Source organism: Rattus rattus, chromosome 5 (assembly GCF_011064425.1).
Source record: "Rattus rattus isolate New Zealand chromosome 5, Rrattus_CSIRO_v1, whole genome shotgun sequence".
NCBI classification, from domain to species: domain Eukaryota; kingdom Metazoa; phylum Chordata; class Mammalia; order Rodentia; family Muridae; genus Rattus; species Rattus rattus.
The window spans coordinates 105,473,899-105,490,658 of NC_046158.1; the positions used below are offsets into that span (position 1 = coordinate 105,473,899).

A 16,760-nucleotide genomic window follows, 5' to 3' on the forward strand; every position below is an offset into this window, starting at 1 on the left:
AAAAATTAAAATTATTAAATAAACTTACATTTAATGAAATCCAAATAATATAAGTGTTTTATTATATAATGAAAATAAAGTACTAAATTTTTTCACTTTCTATGCCCTAAATAGACTACCTGACAATCAGAAAAAGACAATGAAGAGAACCTTATGGGTGGAGAGATGGCTCAGTCAGAAAAGCACTTCCTGCACAACTGTAAGAACCTGAGTTTGACTCTCCAGGGCCCATGTAAAAAGCTGGGCATGTGCATATTGCAAGTGCCAGGAGGCAGAGACAGAAGGACCCATGAGACTTCCTGCTCTCCCCAGGCCACTCCCCCTCTGGCTGCACTTGTAAGTTCCAGGTTCAGTGAGGAACCATGTTTCAAAAACCAAGACGGAGGGCTGGGGGGATGGCACCTGCTCTTACAGGAGATGGGGTTTAGTTCCCAGCACTCACATGGCAGCTCACAACCAGGCTTAACTCCAGTTTCTGGGGATCCAAAGACCCTGGCCTCTGCAGGCACTAGGAACACACGTGATACATGCAAGCAAAGAACTCATGCAATGTTAATTAAAATTAACAGTGAAAACAAGACAGGGGTTGAGATGCCCAACATCAACCTCTGGCCCACATGCACGCACACACAGGGGTTAAGTGAGGATGTAAACAAGATACTGCTTACTGAAGTAAGTCAGTTTGTAACCCAGAGCTTCAATGTCCTGTAGGTGCCACTTTAAATTTTGAGAAATAAAACATCACACTCAATAGTTAAAACTTAAAATTTTACTAGACATCCTGGTCAAAGCATTAGCCATAGATTTCTTTTGTGGTTTTTTGTGTGTGTGTGTGTGTGCATTCTTAAGACAGGCTTTATTTATATAAGGTCTGGTTAATTAGATTCTGTTTAGTTTAATGCTTGTGATTAAGCCCTAAGATGTACTGGTCTGTTGTTTAAATAAGTATGAGAACATACTCGTCTAATAAGGAATGTGTTGTCATTCATGTAACAAACAGAAACAAACCCCCTTTCTATGACAACCAGCGCCTTTTACAAGAACAGCTAGGCAGTGGTCAACTGTCTACACATCGGGGGGGGGGGGGACGGACAAAGGCTTTACCACTCTCATGGAACCCTAACATGAGGTGAGACCCGTCCAATTCCAGCCTGGGAGGAAATGAAATCCAGACAGTTCAGAGAGCTTCTACTCCATTTGCCCTTCAACATAATTTAAGAATCATGTTTATAGGAGACGTTACCAATGCAGTAGATGGAGATCATGCTTTGTTACACCAACAAATGAGTGTGGAAGAGGAAGGATACATGTTATCAACAGTCTAAATAAATTCGGTTTCCTCATAAGAAAAGAAGCAGTTATCCTTTTACATTTACAAACACAGCCTGTTTAGGAAACATCAGCTTTCTGTGCAAGAATCCCCAGGCCAATTAAAGAGCAGCACTTTTGATAGAAAAGAATTTTCGGTGACTTGTGAGAATGATATGCGTAAGTTTAACAAAAAATAAAAGATGGAGTTTAAAAACCAAAGACAGACAAGTGTTACCAAGATAACAAACTTTGTTACAAACAAATTCTTCACTCATTCAATATCATTCATTCAATATTTATTTATTGAGGGCTTGCCATATGTTTAAGGCCAAAAACAAAATGATGACACTATTCACTTTCATTCTTTATCAAAACACGGCCAGTAATAAATATAAATGACAAATTAATAATAATAATAGTAATAATAATAATAACGAAACAAAATTTATTTTGGATGGCTGCGGCAAAACACACCGGGTAAAAGGCTCCTTACTTCAATCTCTGCAGATTCCACCCGGTTCTCAATTATTTCCATACACTGTCTCTTAGCTGGTGGCTCTTCACTGATGACAGTTTCTTCAGCAATGTCTGTGGCTGGCACTGTCAATACTAAAATGAAAAGGAGGCACAGGTTACTCACACACAGCATCAGTCACTTCCAAACACTGCTCCTCTATGATGTCCCTGCTGGTCACCTTCATGTCCTCACTGGTGCCCACTTACTCTTACACATAAGATACTCATCCAGACATCCGAAAGGTCAAAGTACTAGCAAAGATGCACATTTTAAGAGTGCCTTGGGCACCTGCTAACAGAATTACTTGTATTAGTTCCTTGCACATTATTCTTATAATAATCTATGTAAAAACAACAAATATGCATGGGAGGCACACATAAGGTACATCCATCCAAGCACATAGGTCACTCTGCATCTTCTTTACTCTCTCCATCTAGAGTGGCTTTTCTCAGCACACAGCTTTCTACTGCCCCTGAATGCACACAACTGTGAACACTGTGGGCGTTGTTTATACTTTTGATGTTTTCATGTAAACATGAGCATACAGAAGGTACATATGCTTGCTTTGCACAGTAGTGTAGAACATATTTGACAGCCATGAAGAAAACAATTAATTCATGTTTTTAAGTCTCGAGGAAAATCACAGTTGTTTTCTAAGTCTATCAAAACTTTTTGTCAACGCGGAGCATGACAGGAGGCAGAGCCAGGCAGATCTCTGCGAGCTCAAAGCCAGCTTGGTCTACACAGTGAGACCCTGTCTCAGACTCCTTATTAACAACATGGCCAGCAAGATAGCTCTACAGGTAAGGGCATTTGCTACCAAGCTAGAACGAGCTCAATACCTGGGATCCATGTGGTAGAAGAAAAGAATTGTCTCTTCCGCATGTCCTCCCAACAAGTAAATAAAGGTATGCACTTTTAAAATTTTGTCAAAACGTTAAAATTTATGTTAGTAGCAAAGTTAACAAATCTAAGAGTAGTGAAACTTGCATTAATTTAGTACAACGCATGGAAACATGAAACATCAGGAACGGGACTAAGAGGTGGCTCAGCAGCTAAGAGCCCCGACTGCTCTTCCTAGGGACCTGGCTCAATTCCTAGCACCACATGGCAGCTTCCAACTGTCTGTAATTCCAGTTCTGAGCGATACGACACCCTCTTCTGCCCTCCATAGGCACTGCATGCATGTAGTACACATAAATATGCAGGAAGATTGCCATACACATAAAATAAATGTTTAAAATATTAACTATGTCAAGGAAACGTTACTATATTTTATTCATATCACATTATTTATAACAAGAATGGAGAAATCCTCTTCCACTGGATATAATACAGGGCATGGTATACATTTTAAATTATAGAGGCTTTAACAGTCTACTATTTTTCTTTTTCGTAGTTTTCCTAATTTTCTGCTCTATCAACTTAGAATCCATTTGACTAGTTACAGAATTAAATCATGTCCCTCTTATCCCCCAATTTGTATATAAGAAGTTGTAATGTTCAGTGACCTAAAATGATTATATTTGGAAATAGGGCCCTTCAATGTAACTAAGGTAAAATAATGAGTTATTCTATCTCTGTGTCCATTTGAAGGAGATGGGTCACAGCTAGAAGGCAGCCATCAACAAGCCTAAGAAACCTGCTGATACTTGACGGTGGACCTCCAACTTCCAGGACCATAAGAAATTAAGTCTATTGTTTAAATTACAATTTCTGATACCGTGTTACTAATACACTAACATTTTTTAATGACAATTACATTTACTCAGAAAGACTTGAATGTTCCTTGACTTTGAACCTCCCATTCACAAAACATGAGTTAACGTGCATCTGCTCATAAATAAAACTTAGTGCATATAACGTCTGGTCTGAGAGACGGTTTTGTTTAATGCAGTTTGTATGTGTACATGTTCATAATCATGGTACTGTGTGTGGCGCATGTAAATGTTAATGTGGGTGTGTGCATAAGTATGCCTGAACATTTGGAGACAAGAGAGTGACGTCATTTGTCTTTGTTCATTCACCATCTAAAAACTTTAAAAAACGATGTGTGTGGTGGCACATGCCTTTAATCCCAGCAGCCAGGCAGAGGCTGTTGAATCTCTGTGAGTTCCAGACCAGCCTGTGCATATAGAGAGACCCTGTTTCAAAATCAAAGGAACGAAATAATAAAGTGGGTGTGGGGGGAGGAGGAGGTGAGAGGTGGTATGTGGAGTTCTATTGTATGGTACATGGAGTGGAGATCAGAGAACAGCTCTGTGGAGCTCCGTGAGGCAGCCAGGCTGGCTGGTCAGTGAGCGTCAGTCAGGGATCCATCTGTCTGTCTCTGTTCCCCAATGTGATGGTTGGTATATGCTCAGCCCAGGGAGTGGCACTGTTGAGAGGTGTAGCCCTGTTGAAGTAGGTGTGGCCTTGTGGGTGTGGGCTTTAATACTCTTGTCCTAGCTGCCTGGGAGCAAGTGTTCTGTTAGCAGCCTTCAGATGAAGATGAAGAACTCTCAGCTCCTCCTGTACCATGCCTGCCTGGATGCTGCCATGCTCCTGACTTGATGATAATGGACTGAACCTCTGAACTGTAAGCCAGCCCCCAGTTAAATACTGTCCTTATAAGACTTGGCTTGGTCACGGTCTCTGTTCACAGCAGTATAACCCTAAGACACCTGCCCTTACCTGAGCAACAGGATCTCAGATGTATGCTACCAGGTTCAGACCCACACACACCCCTTTTTGGCACAGGGTCTCACTGTGTAGTACTGGCTTGGAACTTGGTATGTAGACCAGGCTAGCCTTGAACAGAGATCTGCCAGCTTCTACCTGAGTGCTGGGACTAAAGGCGTTTGCCACTACACCGGCCCGACAGCACTTGAGAGGAGGAGCTTTCTGCATGCTTGTGTTCAAGCGTGCTTTTGGTTACACTAGAGCTGTGCCTGCTGCTTCATCTACCTTGTAAGTGTTTGTGGTTTCCACAGCAGGGGGTAGGGAAAGTGTATGTCCCCATGAAGCCTCTAATAGTCCTGCTCTACATACGCCCCGGGTCAGCTTTGGGGATTTTTGTTTTTTGAACTAAAAGGTTAATTTCAGACACCAAGCTTACTGTGAACTTACAAACGCACTAAGGAGCAGTCCCTGAAAGTGAGGCTGATACATTATCAAAGCACCAACTTTTCTACAGCACTATAGGTGAGTGAAAGGTCTGCCCTACCCAGAGCAGTTAAGTGATCTGAAGTGAGAAAATCAATACTATTTAAAAACTTAAAGCAAAAAAAAAAAAAAAAATCCAGCAACTGCTTTTTCACAGTCTTTAGGGATCTAAAATAGTCATGAGGGCTCAATCTTTCCTATGCATCTGGGTGTGGTAGTCCTGGTATAGAACTGAACTCAGATATGTGGATGTAGGAAAATCAGGAATTCAAGGCCAGCCTCAGCTGCACACTAAGTTTGAGGGCAGACTCAGCTCCATGAGACCCTGTCTCCACGGAGGGAGGCAGTGTCTGCACAAGCCTTCCACAGAGCACTAGATGCTGAGTCAGAGGCAGAGACGGAGCAGCCGACTGCTGCGAACCTGCCACTGCGGAACACAGGGATTTATAAACCTAACTCTATTGCTAAGAGCTTATGATACTGAGCTTTTTTTTTTTTTTTTTGATCTTTTTTTCGGAGCTGGGGACCGAACCCAGGGCCTTGCGCTTCCTAGGATACTGAGCTTTTGTTGAATTAACTGACCACATAAAGCCTAAAATGGGAACTTTATCATGACCAATTAAGCACATAATTAATTCTTGAATATCTAAGCTCAGTTTCATTTTCAAATTCTTTGTCTGTTGTCACCAACTGCTAGCTTCCAGGATGCTCTCTACTGACTGACACCAAAAACCTGCACACTCCATGCAGCTCGGTCTCCACCTCTATTTACAGATTTTGCCTGATGGCCACTTAAAGCAATGTTAGCAGGATTTGCTTTGTGGTTTTACACGATTGAATAAAAAAGCCTCTCATAGCTTCTCTCCAATCTATTAAAAAGTAATTTGTATCCCCTACTTGAAAATAGTTGATAGTTATGAATTAAACCTCCCCAACCTGCCTCTCAGTGGACACTGCCAGTGCCTGAGGGAGAGGAGGGGACTGGTCCAGCACAGCACCCAGTACCATGAAAAGCACCAACATCAGACAGCTCCTTCATGAGCTCACGACTAAAAACAGATCAATGGAAGATCTGCTTTCAGTGAGTTTTAAAAATGTTTACATCAAGCCTGGGTTAACCAAAGCTACTGCCCCCACACGTACAGCAAACAACTTTCCAAGATAAGGTACTTCAGGCAAAGCCCAAAATCTAATGGCCAAGGTCAACAGCCCAGGTAAGGTGATTGCCGGACATTCCAGTAGGGAAGCAGAAAGGTGTGCTCCAGCACCTCTTTCCTGACACACACTAACACTAACAGGTCTTCACCTGGGTCACCAATGACAATGCTTTTGTCAGTCTTCCCATGGAAACCCTGGGTCACAGTCACTGGAAGCATCCATGTCCTAAGAAGTAAAATTCAGTACTTTTAGCTTCTGGAGAAAGTTTTGCAGATACTGCCCTGCTTCTTCCTCCTCTGTACATAGGAAGGCTTTGTAGCAAGGGTCCAGCAGTACAGCAAAGCCTTGCCTGGCTCCTTAAAGCTTGTCACAGCTTCCTTCAGCAACTTTGCACAGTATTGGTATGATTTTGCCACCACTGCTGTCCAAAGAGAATCTCAACTTTCCTAGCGAGGCTGTGGATCATGGAGACAATCTAGTTCAACAGACACATAGGTGCTCACCTCCCAGCTCACTAGATCCAAGGGTCTCAGCGTGTAAAAGAGGCTGCATGGTCCCTCCCTACTGGTCACCAGTTTATTCAACTAGCACTGCTAACTGCTCTCGATTCTCACTGCACGCTCAGGCCTGTGGCATGTATTCCTCTTGGGTGCCATCAGCATCCAACTGGATCAGCTGCTGTGGCAGCTCACTCTCTTGCAGATCTTCTGCTCTCACTTGCACTCTTGATGTCTGGTGCACCTGCTGCCATAGCTTCCACACACTACTCACCAAGTTCTGTACTAGGCTTGTGATTGTCTTGTTCAGTCAGGTGCTTCCTGTAACTGAAGCACTGACTCCATGCTTGAGTGCTGCCCTCATTCTTCATCTCCCCTCTATGCAGGTGGTTGGTGACCATGATGACAATCTGGACCCTGACAGAGGTCACCTAGGCATCCCAACATTCTAACTGCCTCTGAAGGCTGTCACTGCTGCAGTCAGTCAGTCTGCAACACATCTAAAAGTACTTCACTCTGATGGCACATGCAACAAGGTTAGACCACGGATAGGGTCAGGTACTAACAGGTCTGACTACTTAACCACAATATTCCACAGATGAAACAGACCACACCACAGTCTTCCTCCTTCATAATTATGGGTTCCACACTATCATACATACCTCATACCTGGAAAAGCTGTGCCAGAAGTAGAATCAAGAACTCAAGCAACCTATTAAAGCCAACACTGCCTACAAAGATTAGAAGGCAGAAGAACTCTCTAGGAAGTTTTCCTAGAGCCAGCAAGGCAGGAATCCCCTTCAGAAGCATGGTACACATGTGTGCATGAGCATGCCCAAGGAACAGGATGTACACACAGGATTCCTCCTGTAGCCTACAGAGAACTGTGCTGTCAAATGTGTCCATATCCTGCATGTGCCTCCCTCTACTGTTTTTCATATTGATCTTGGAGGTGCCAAGGGCAACAGTAGAAGTGCTTTGATTGGTCAATCTATTCCTGAACCAGATGTGTCCATTTTCCAAGAGGGACACAGACCTTTCCATTATTGCTCAAGGGACAGACATTAGGAGTACTTCCTAGAGCCCAATGGGTTAACAGTGTGGTGCTCGAGCCTCTCACATGCAGGCTGCAGTGGCAGGAAGAGTGCGAGGAGAAGAGAAGGCTCTGATGACTCCTTCCTTCCCTTGACTGAGCTGATGGAGTGCATCACTTCATGTGTATGAGACAACTTGTCCCCAACCCTGTCCATGTTCCAACTAAGTCTCCATGTAGCATGCACATATGCTTTGGTGCTCTTGAAGAAATGCTCTAATGTTAAGGCGTTCTTCCTGGGGTTCAGTGCTGGCGAGTAGGAGTCAGCGAGTCACGGCTTCCACAGCTGTATAGTGTGCTGACATACCAAGAGCACAGCACCCCAGTCACCCTGTGGTCAGCAGACTGGTGTTTCCAAATGCCTGCCTGTCTCATTTCCTCAGGCTTGGTTTTAATGTTCTTTCTTTTCCATCCTGTTGTCTAGAAATATGACCAGTATTTCCTTCCTGTTTTTTGGAAATTTACATCATCAAAACACGTTTCCTAGTTACCCACCAGTGACCAGCCACATCTTGGCTGCTCCGCAATGTTAACATCTTGGACTAAAATGCCATGTGTGCACCCAAACACGTCTTAAGTTGGAATGTGGTTAATCGTAAGTGCCACTGGGAAGAAAGTACAGCTTACGAAAGCACACCCAGCAGTTCTCTCCAGTTCCACTCAACGCTGCGGCTTGGATCTATGTGCAGTGCAGGCTTCTGCTCTTACTGACCAGACCTCTGCCACCTTGGCAGCAAGAGCATCCTCTCGCATTTCTGTCTCCAAACTTCCAGAGCTCTGCCTCCCAGCTCCCGCAGTTCTCAAGCTCTGCACCCTCGACTTGTCCTTTTAGTAGCTTCTCTTACCTGGCATTTTTGAAATTCTCATGATATCTGAATTGCACAAAATATTCTAGAAAATTGCCCACTGCTTATCCTCAATAATTGATGTGTTGTCTGTGGCGATATTTAAAGTTCATTTTTCAAACAGGATCATTGAGGTTAATTCACTAAGTGCTCATAGTAAGCTAATTTTGACTAGCCCAAATAAATAAAATCAGAGAATTATAACCATTGTAAAAGTCTATACAAGTAAAATTCAGCGCACACATAAGTACTTTTTAAATACAGTGTCCTGAGGACTGAATACAAACAGACTCCATGCAGACATCTAGTACTCACCTTGCTGTCCATCGGGCATGGTCACAATGATGGGCTGACCCATCCCACTGGTTGGAATGGAGTGCAGGTTTCCCAGCTGGATTCCATCTGTGACTATCGTGATGACTTGCTGACCCCCTGAGCTAACTACTTGCTGAATTGCACCATCCACAGATTCTGCGGTAACCACTTCCTCTGTGGCCACTACTAGAGGAGGGGAAAAGGTAAAGAAGAAATCACTGAATATGAACAGATATTCATTTTGCTTTGTGTCTGTCAGACAGGACAAGTTTACATGGTTTTAAATGTCACCACCAATGGTAATGTAGACATCTATATAAGTAGCTGATTGCAAGTCTCACAACTTAAAGTTGAGTTCCAGCTATCTTTCTATGACTGTATTTTAGTAACCTTTCTTCTTCACTTCTCTGTATCTTTTTTACATGAAGTACAATATAAGATCACTGAAGGTAAAGGTTATATCTACTTAATAAAATTACACAATTCAAACAAGAACTTTATGATTATACTCTAGATATATTTAAGAACAAACAGGATTCCCTTTTGGACTGAGTGACAAGGTCACTTTAGTAAGCAGCAAACAGATCTGGCAATATATAGCAATGTGTAATTCAAATTTGATCTGGCAATATAGGGCAATGTGTAATTCAAAATTTGCATAAACCAAGCCCCAAAATATGCTCTCAATAATTTCTAAGAGGTACACAGAGAATTCTAACAGTTAAAAACTTTGCTTTTGCCTTGCCTAAGTAAAAAAACCCACAAGTTAATATTGTCAAAAATCCTTTCCCATAAGCAATCCTACACCTATCTCTAAAAAAAAAAATGAGTGCATAAAGACATGGTCATTAACATCCTAACAGCTTTACTGTGGCTACTAAAAAATAAAACTAGAGATAACCAAATACTCATTGGCAGTAAATAAACTGTGGTCATCACACAATGGAATAAAAGTCACTAAAACACCTATGTGTAAAACATGAGTGTAAGTAACAGAACATCTGTAAGCCATGGAAAACACACGCACTGTCTGCCTTCCGCTGTGAACTGAGCAATGACTACATGAGTGAACATTTCAAAACTCCGTAATAACAACACGCCTAAAAGGAATGGAAGGTTTTGCTTACAGAAGAGTGGTACTAATTAACACAGAGGGCGGAAAGACTAAGAAATCATGGTTATAACAGCATCACTAATAGGTGCCATCGCACTGCTGAAATGTTTTGGTGCTCAGGATACTGAAACAAGTACCACAGCAAAGATTGAAGTGAGAGATGTATTTGTCCACTGGTTTTCAAAGCAGATCTGACAAAATGCCTGGCTTCAATCTTGCAACAGTGTTATTTGCTCAAAGGATGACAAAACAAACCGGGGAAAACCCAAAATGCAAATAAACCTTTGAGAGTGTTCTCGTGATTTTGTTTGCCTTAAGCAATAATTATGCTTTGTTGCCAAGCACATCAAGATGATTTCAGAAGCTAGTCACAGAACAAAGTAGAGAGCACAAACTAGCAATACATTCAATAGAATAACTATTAGTGCCTTCAGTGCACTAACTGCTGCTTTGATTATTTTTTAAATATCCATATGAAAAAGGAGCACTCGCTGGTTGAACACTAACTACAAGCACTGCTATTTAAAAGCTGCGGCATACATAAGAGACTTCGGAGATCACACAGTCAAGGCTCAACCCAGGGACTTTCATCTTTGCACTGTTAGCGGTGATGCCATTAGGAGAATAGCTCCTGCCTTTCATCTAAAAAGCGCTTTTAAGTTGTGTGATGGTAAAGTATTTATGAAAAAATTAAAAGGAAGACAATTATAGAAGACAAGCACACATCCCAAACCTAAAGAGCAATCTAATAGCCAAATGTTGAATACGTAAGACAAGAGCAACCTTAAGACTTGAGAAGATGTCGATATGAGTGTGTGCATGTGTGCACCAATGGACTTAATCAAAGGAGCTGTAACCCATAACTACTCGCTGCTGTTGTCTAAGTCAGGCTGGAAGGAGGGAAGCAGACAGTGGCAGTGCCTTTGAGGCTAAATTACCACACGACAAGCTGAAATACGGTTAGGAAGAAAACATTCCTTGCAAAGTACCAAGGCTGAATACGTTCATGTAGAAATATGTACAAGAAACAGAAACTACATTCCAGAAAAACCTACCAGTTTGAAGGTAGAATCCTATGATCTAACCTGAGATTAAGAACAAAAAAAGCAAAACCAAAAGAGACTCACGTGACCCAGTCACTTATTCCTAAGACTGAAGTCTCATTATCACATTTTGGAACAGACCAAAAATATAATATGTAAAAGTTCCCTGGTCCAAACCTCACTTTGAGAAACAGAATTTTCTCTTTTTTTTTTTTTTTTTTTGGGAGTTGAGGACCGAACCCAGGGCCTTGCGCTTGCTAGGCAAGCGCTCTACCACTGAGGAGAAACAGAATTTTCAACCACTACTAGACACTTCATATCTTCCAATACATCTAATAATTTTAAATACAGAAAGAAGGGAAATCATAGATTTCTATTTGATCAAAGTATTCTATAATTGGGCCACAGAGAAGAATACAAGTAAACAAAGAGAAGCTGTAGGTTACAGGCTAGAGCTACAAACTAAAACTCCCTGATAAACTCGTGGGGGTGGTGTGTGCACACTCATATGTCTGCATGCAAAGAAAGAGGCTAAGGCAGGGTGGCAGGCGTCCACCTTATTGGCTTACAAACAAGATCTTACACTGAACTGAGTTTACCCTTCTGGCTGGACTGGCTGGCAAGCCAGCTCTAGGAATCTATCTCTGCCCTCCCAGTGCTGGGGTGACAGGCACATGCAGCCCTACCTGGCTTTTCATATGGGTGCTGAGGCTTCAAATTCAGGTCCTCATGCTTGCAGAGCAAATGCTGTTACCCAAGGAGGTAGCCCATGAAAAGCTGCTTTTATGTCAAACTCTCGACCTCGGAGAAACTGAGCATGTGCCAACTAAGCCAGAGACTGCATTTCTTTAACGCTTATGCACCTCAGGGACATATCTCCTGAACTTCTGTTTCATACGTGGTACCTCCCCACTGGCAACTCTCCAAATATTTCATTATAATTCCTCTTGCCCATGTAAACCCACAATCTAGCAAGACAGAACAACTGACTACACTTGGGGAGAGCTAAGCAGTAGATGCCCCTTCCCTACTTCACTTTAGCTGAGCACAATTTTATTCCACCTTAGTCCTCTGTTCCTTCCTTGCCTCTGTAAGCACTTGGACCTGCAGTTTCCTTATTTATTCTTAATAAGAATGGGATCAAGACATTGCCTCATACTGGTGGCTGATACAAAAATAAAAATCAGAAATAGCAACTTTAATTAATAAGAAATAATCAAGTAACATAAAGTGTAGCTAACCAATTCTGAGGGAAACACAAATTATAAATAGGACTCTTGAAGAAAATAAAACATTGCAATAAACTCTGAAGAGATTTCGTAAACAGGAATCAGAAGGACTAACCCCTGTGTCACAGAGTGAAATAGTCAGTGTATAGACCTCACTTGCTTTCTAACCTGGAGTCTCTGAAGAATTGGACAATGGGGCAGATGCTTCCGCTAAGGCAGCTAATGTAGCTAATACTGACGTAGAGGAGTTTCCAAACTGAACAGCAGATACTCCTGTTTCATCTAGGAGAGAAGAAAACAGAATTCATGTTTTAGGGTGCTTAACTCCATGGACCCCACTCACCTCACTAAAATCGTAACCGATACCGGATAGCACCAGTTTGGTAACAGTAATACTGTCATGCACTGTGTAGATGCGCCTTTCTTTAGATTCCTTTACCTTAGAACAATGTTTTTGTAAACAACTAGGAGACCGAGAGGGTGGGTATTATTCTTACCCTCATTCTCTAACAGTCCTTCCTTAAACTGATGAATACCGACTGTTTAACATCCTAACCCTATCCTACATGCATCTCAATACCTGTTGCCTTAGATACCACACCTGTAAGGTTCACCACCCCTCCGGGTCCAATGATGAACTGCGGCGTGGCAGCATGTATTGTCACAGTGTCAGGACTCTCCGGGTTGGTGTTGATTTGGTTCTGCATAGCAATCTAGGGAACAAATTATCACAGCATTTTCAGAATTACAGGCAGCACATCTGGGACAGGTTCTCAATGCAGTGTATAAATACACACACGAAGAAACAGTCTCTCAGGAAAGCCACACAGTACAATGGGAAGACTTGATAATCAGGTACTGAGAGTACAGCAGTAGGTACAGGTATGACTTATACCCTAAGGCCTTCTGTGCAGTGACGGCAAACCTTACTGAAATTAGTAGGATAGACTCTTATAGAACACAGAAAAAGGAGGAAATTCAAGATAGTCTCCTGTTCTGTAGAAGTATTTAAATTAGTTCTACCACATTAGGTACTGCATAACATGGCATATTAAAGTATGGCCTTCCCATTTAATTGTTCTCAATCTTTATATCTCACCCCTTAAATTTTATTCCCAGATGCAAAAAGGGCAGTCAAGGTAGACTCATTACTTCTCAGCACATAACATTATCTCACAAGAAAGTTGTGAACATTTAATGAAGTCAGGTGATCTTAGAGAGTTCTACTAAGAACAGAACAAGAAGACAAGTGAGAAGAAATTCCGGTTACTGAAAAGTCAACCATAACTATGCCTACAAATAGTTGTTTGTTTTGTTTTTATAGATGATGAAAAAAGAAAGAAACCAGAATAATAGATTCTATCACTTAGATCACAAAACCTTGGAAAGTTTTGCCACTTTTAGTCACATGTGTCTGCCTTGGTATCTACTGTTTTTGCCCATGAAGGCTTCAGCCATATTCAAGATGCTGAGGGAAGAGGAGACAGGGTCAGGAGGAGGAGGGGGCTGCCTGGGGAAACTCCCAAAAGCTGCACCACTGGAAAAAGATGAAAGGGAAAAGGTTCATCTTGGCAGGAATGGAAACCAAGCTGTCGAATCAGCTTAGCCCTTGAAACAGACTGTTAAAGCTTTGCACTCGCATTCCTGGGCATCAGAGACCCAACAAATGAATGCTCTGTCAGCGAAACACCACTTGCTACATGCCAACTAACACTGTCTAAACTGTGACATGTAAACACACCCGTGTCAAACAAAGTAGGTTTAAAATGAAGAGGGGATTCAGGATGGTCCAGTAGTCAAAAGCGCTTGTCACAGAAGCTTGAAGACCTTAGTTCAGTCCCCAGAACCCACGTGAAGATGAAGAGAGAAGCGACTCCATCCAGCTACCCGATGGCCCACATGCACACCCCGCCCCCACACCCACGCGTCATGCACACACACATACAGTAAACTTTAATTTAAAAAAAAAACAACAAAATTTAAAAAACAAACTATCACACATCCAAGGATATTAATTTCTTTATAAAGTAATTTACAATTGTTTTGATAAAACATGGTATCCAAATGTGCAACAAAATAATTAAATGTCCAGAAAGGGAGCTCAGAAACTGAAAGCTCTTCCTTAACCTTCTCTAACCGTCCAGTGAACAGACAGTAATGAGCAGAGGAAGGAGAAAACATGGCCACTCAAGAGAGCCGAGCCCAGGAGGAAGAGCTAGAAGACAGAGCATCTGGCTGCGAGCTGCCTTTCACGTTTTCTTAAACTCAAAGCCAAGTTACCTGTAATATCTCTGCTAAATCTTCATTTCCATTGTCTATTGAAATATCAAATGCAGTTTTACAAAATTTACTCTGCGTGTGTACATCAGCACCATATTTGATTAAAAGCTCCACCACCTCTTGATGATTATGTTCTGTCGCCCAATGCAGAGCTGTCATCTTTAACATATCCTTTGCATTGACGTCAGCACCATGCTAAAAGATATTTCAAAATCAGTAATATTTCAAGGTAGAAAATATAAAGAATCCCTGATATGAAAATATCAGCCACAATGCTTTTAAGCAAGTAAAAGCACCTTTAATTTTGGGGAGGGGGAGGTATTAAATACATGTTCAGTAATCTTCAGTTATGTGTTCATTAATCATTTTTCTACCGTGCTGATTTTTCTAGCTACTTTTCTTCTAAGTCCCTGAAATAAGGGCTTAAGTCTATCAGGTGAAGGGCAACACTGAGTTTTTCTCCAGAGCTCCTTAATGGTTCATGGTGAGTGATCCCTTATAATTAAATATACCCTTTGCTTTCAAAACAAGCTCGAATCAGAAGGCACTGTCTACAGCGCCGTCTCCCAGGGCAGGCTAGGGGTGGCTATTCAGCAGCCAGTGAGGGTACAGGGGGGCTTTATGTAAATAAGCACTGGGGTTCAGTAGAAAACAGAATATGAAGGAGCTCAGTAAGGATTCCTGGTCTGCTTTCATGTTAAGATAAGAATGTTTCAATGCACTGGGCTAATTAAATAGTAACATGAGTTTGTACTTTTCAGTGTGGCTTTAAAACACCTAGGAGTACGTGTGATGTGTACTCCAGACTTCCGTGCACTTCTTTCACCTGAGGCTAGGACGAAAGGGGTCAAGAATAATGGCTGTCACTCTACTTCAGCATCTTCTGTGTGACCTTTTGACATTTAGATGACTGGAGATTAAACCCACACTTAATTACCTGTTAATCTGTTTGCCAACATCCAACACTAATCTTCCCTGCACAGGGGTTCTGACTGTATTATGGCAAAGCTGTAGTTCTTCACCCACAAGGCTGACTCTCAATGGCTGACTCTTAACTGAGAACACGCCTGTGGGAAGGTTTTTCCCTCCAAAGAAAACCTTAAGGCAATATTCATTTGACAGACTTACAGGCATCTAAAACAAATGCTCTATCAAAGGTCAAAGAGTGGGCACTTAGCAAAACTCATCTCCTTTCTCATCTTAAAACGTTTTTGTGGGGTTTAGATTTAAAACCTCGGTCCAAAGAGAAAAGACATACCTTAAGCAAAACCTCTACTATACTGGCATGGCCCTCAGAAGCTGCCATGTGCAGTGGTGTCCGGTCCACTTTGGTCCTGGCATCTCTACTTACACCGGCTCGGAGAAGCACCTCTGTGGTAGAGTAATGCCCATACTGTGCGGCCAGATGAAGTGGAGAAGTTCCCAGCTGTAACACAGAGACATGCACACACATGCACACACACACATACACAAAAAGGAAGTCCAGTTTTTTAGCTGCTTTTAATATAATTTTTAAACAGAGAAAAAAATTACATTGTATACAGTCATTCAAACATCAAAAAAAAAAAAATACTCTTATCTTCACAGAAGTAGGAAAGAAGTCCCATACATGCATTAGCATGGAGAAAGCCAGTGATTCCTGTCATTCAAAATCTCTTCTTGCTCCTTTCCCTTCCTCTACTTTTAGACAAGGTCTCAGGCCTCAAACTTGAGATCATAGCTCAGCCTCCTAAGTGCTGGGATTATACCATGCCTAACTCTTTGTTACTAACAGAAAAACAACTGGAGTTAATTTTCTTTTTTATGTGCCCTAGGCATGAAACAACTTTGGCCGCCAAGCCAGGCATCAAGCTAGGATGAGCAAAGGCCTGCCGTCTGCCCTGCCCTGACCTATATAGGAACACCACCACCAAGGTGTCTCTTTGCCCATTGCCAGGGGGTGGGAATTAATTTTATTAATAATTAGAGATAATGGAACTGGAGAGATGGCTCAGTGACTAAAATAGGTGTTCTTCCAAAGGACCTGGGTTCAATTCTCAGCACCCATATCCACAACCCCAGCTCCAGAGGATCTGATACACTTATACAGACATGCAAAACACCAATGCACATAAATAATAAATCGTTTAAATAATTAGAAATAATTATGACCTGAAAATAAATAAGTTTGCATCAGAGGCATATATCTAAATGGGTAAAATTTAGCTTACATTA

At 41.9% G+C, this 16,760-nt stretch overlaps 1 protein-coding gene and 1 non-coding gene across 6 annotated transcripts in view; both read right to left on the minus strand.

The window, feature by feature from the left end:
* Gabpb1 (GA binding protein transcription factor subunit beta 1) overlaps window positions 1-16,760 on the minus strand; it is a 43,158-nt gene that overhangs the window by 8,948 nt on the left and 17,450 nt on the right. For 3 of the 5 annotated variants that reach the window (XM_032904135.1, XM_032904134.1, XM_032904136.1), the window contains exons 3-8: window positions 15,805-15,972; window positions 14,547-14,741; window positions 12,868-12,979; window positions 12,435-12,548; window positions 8,881-9,066; window positions 1,805-1,920 (exon numbers count right to left, since the gene is read on the minus strand). In XM_032904135.1, coding sequence (XP_032760026.1) covers window positions 1,805-1,920; window positions 8,881-9,066; window positions 12,435-12,548; window positions 12,868-12,979; window positions 14,547-14,741; window positions 15,805-15,972 — 891 coding nt within the window. Of the gene's footprint in view, window positions 1-1,804; window positions 1,921-8,880; window positions 9,067-12,429; window positions 12,549-12,867; window positions 12,980-14,546; window positions 14,742-15,804; window positions 15,973-16,760 lie in introns of those variants that run through there. The other 2 variants (XM_032904137.1, XM_032904139.1) reach the window with 2 other exon arrangements.
* On the minus strand, window positions 16,348-16,487 carry LOC116902558. The gene has a single exon (XR_004388157.1). It is a non-coding gene; the product is annotated as a small nucleolar RNA SNORA48 (small nucleolar RNA).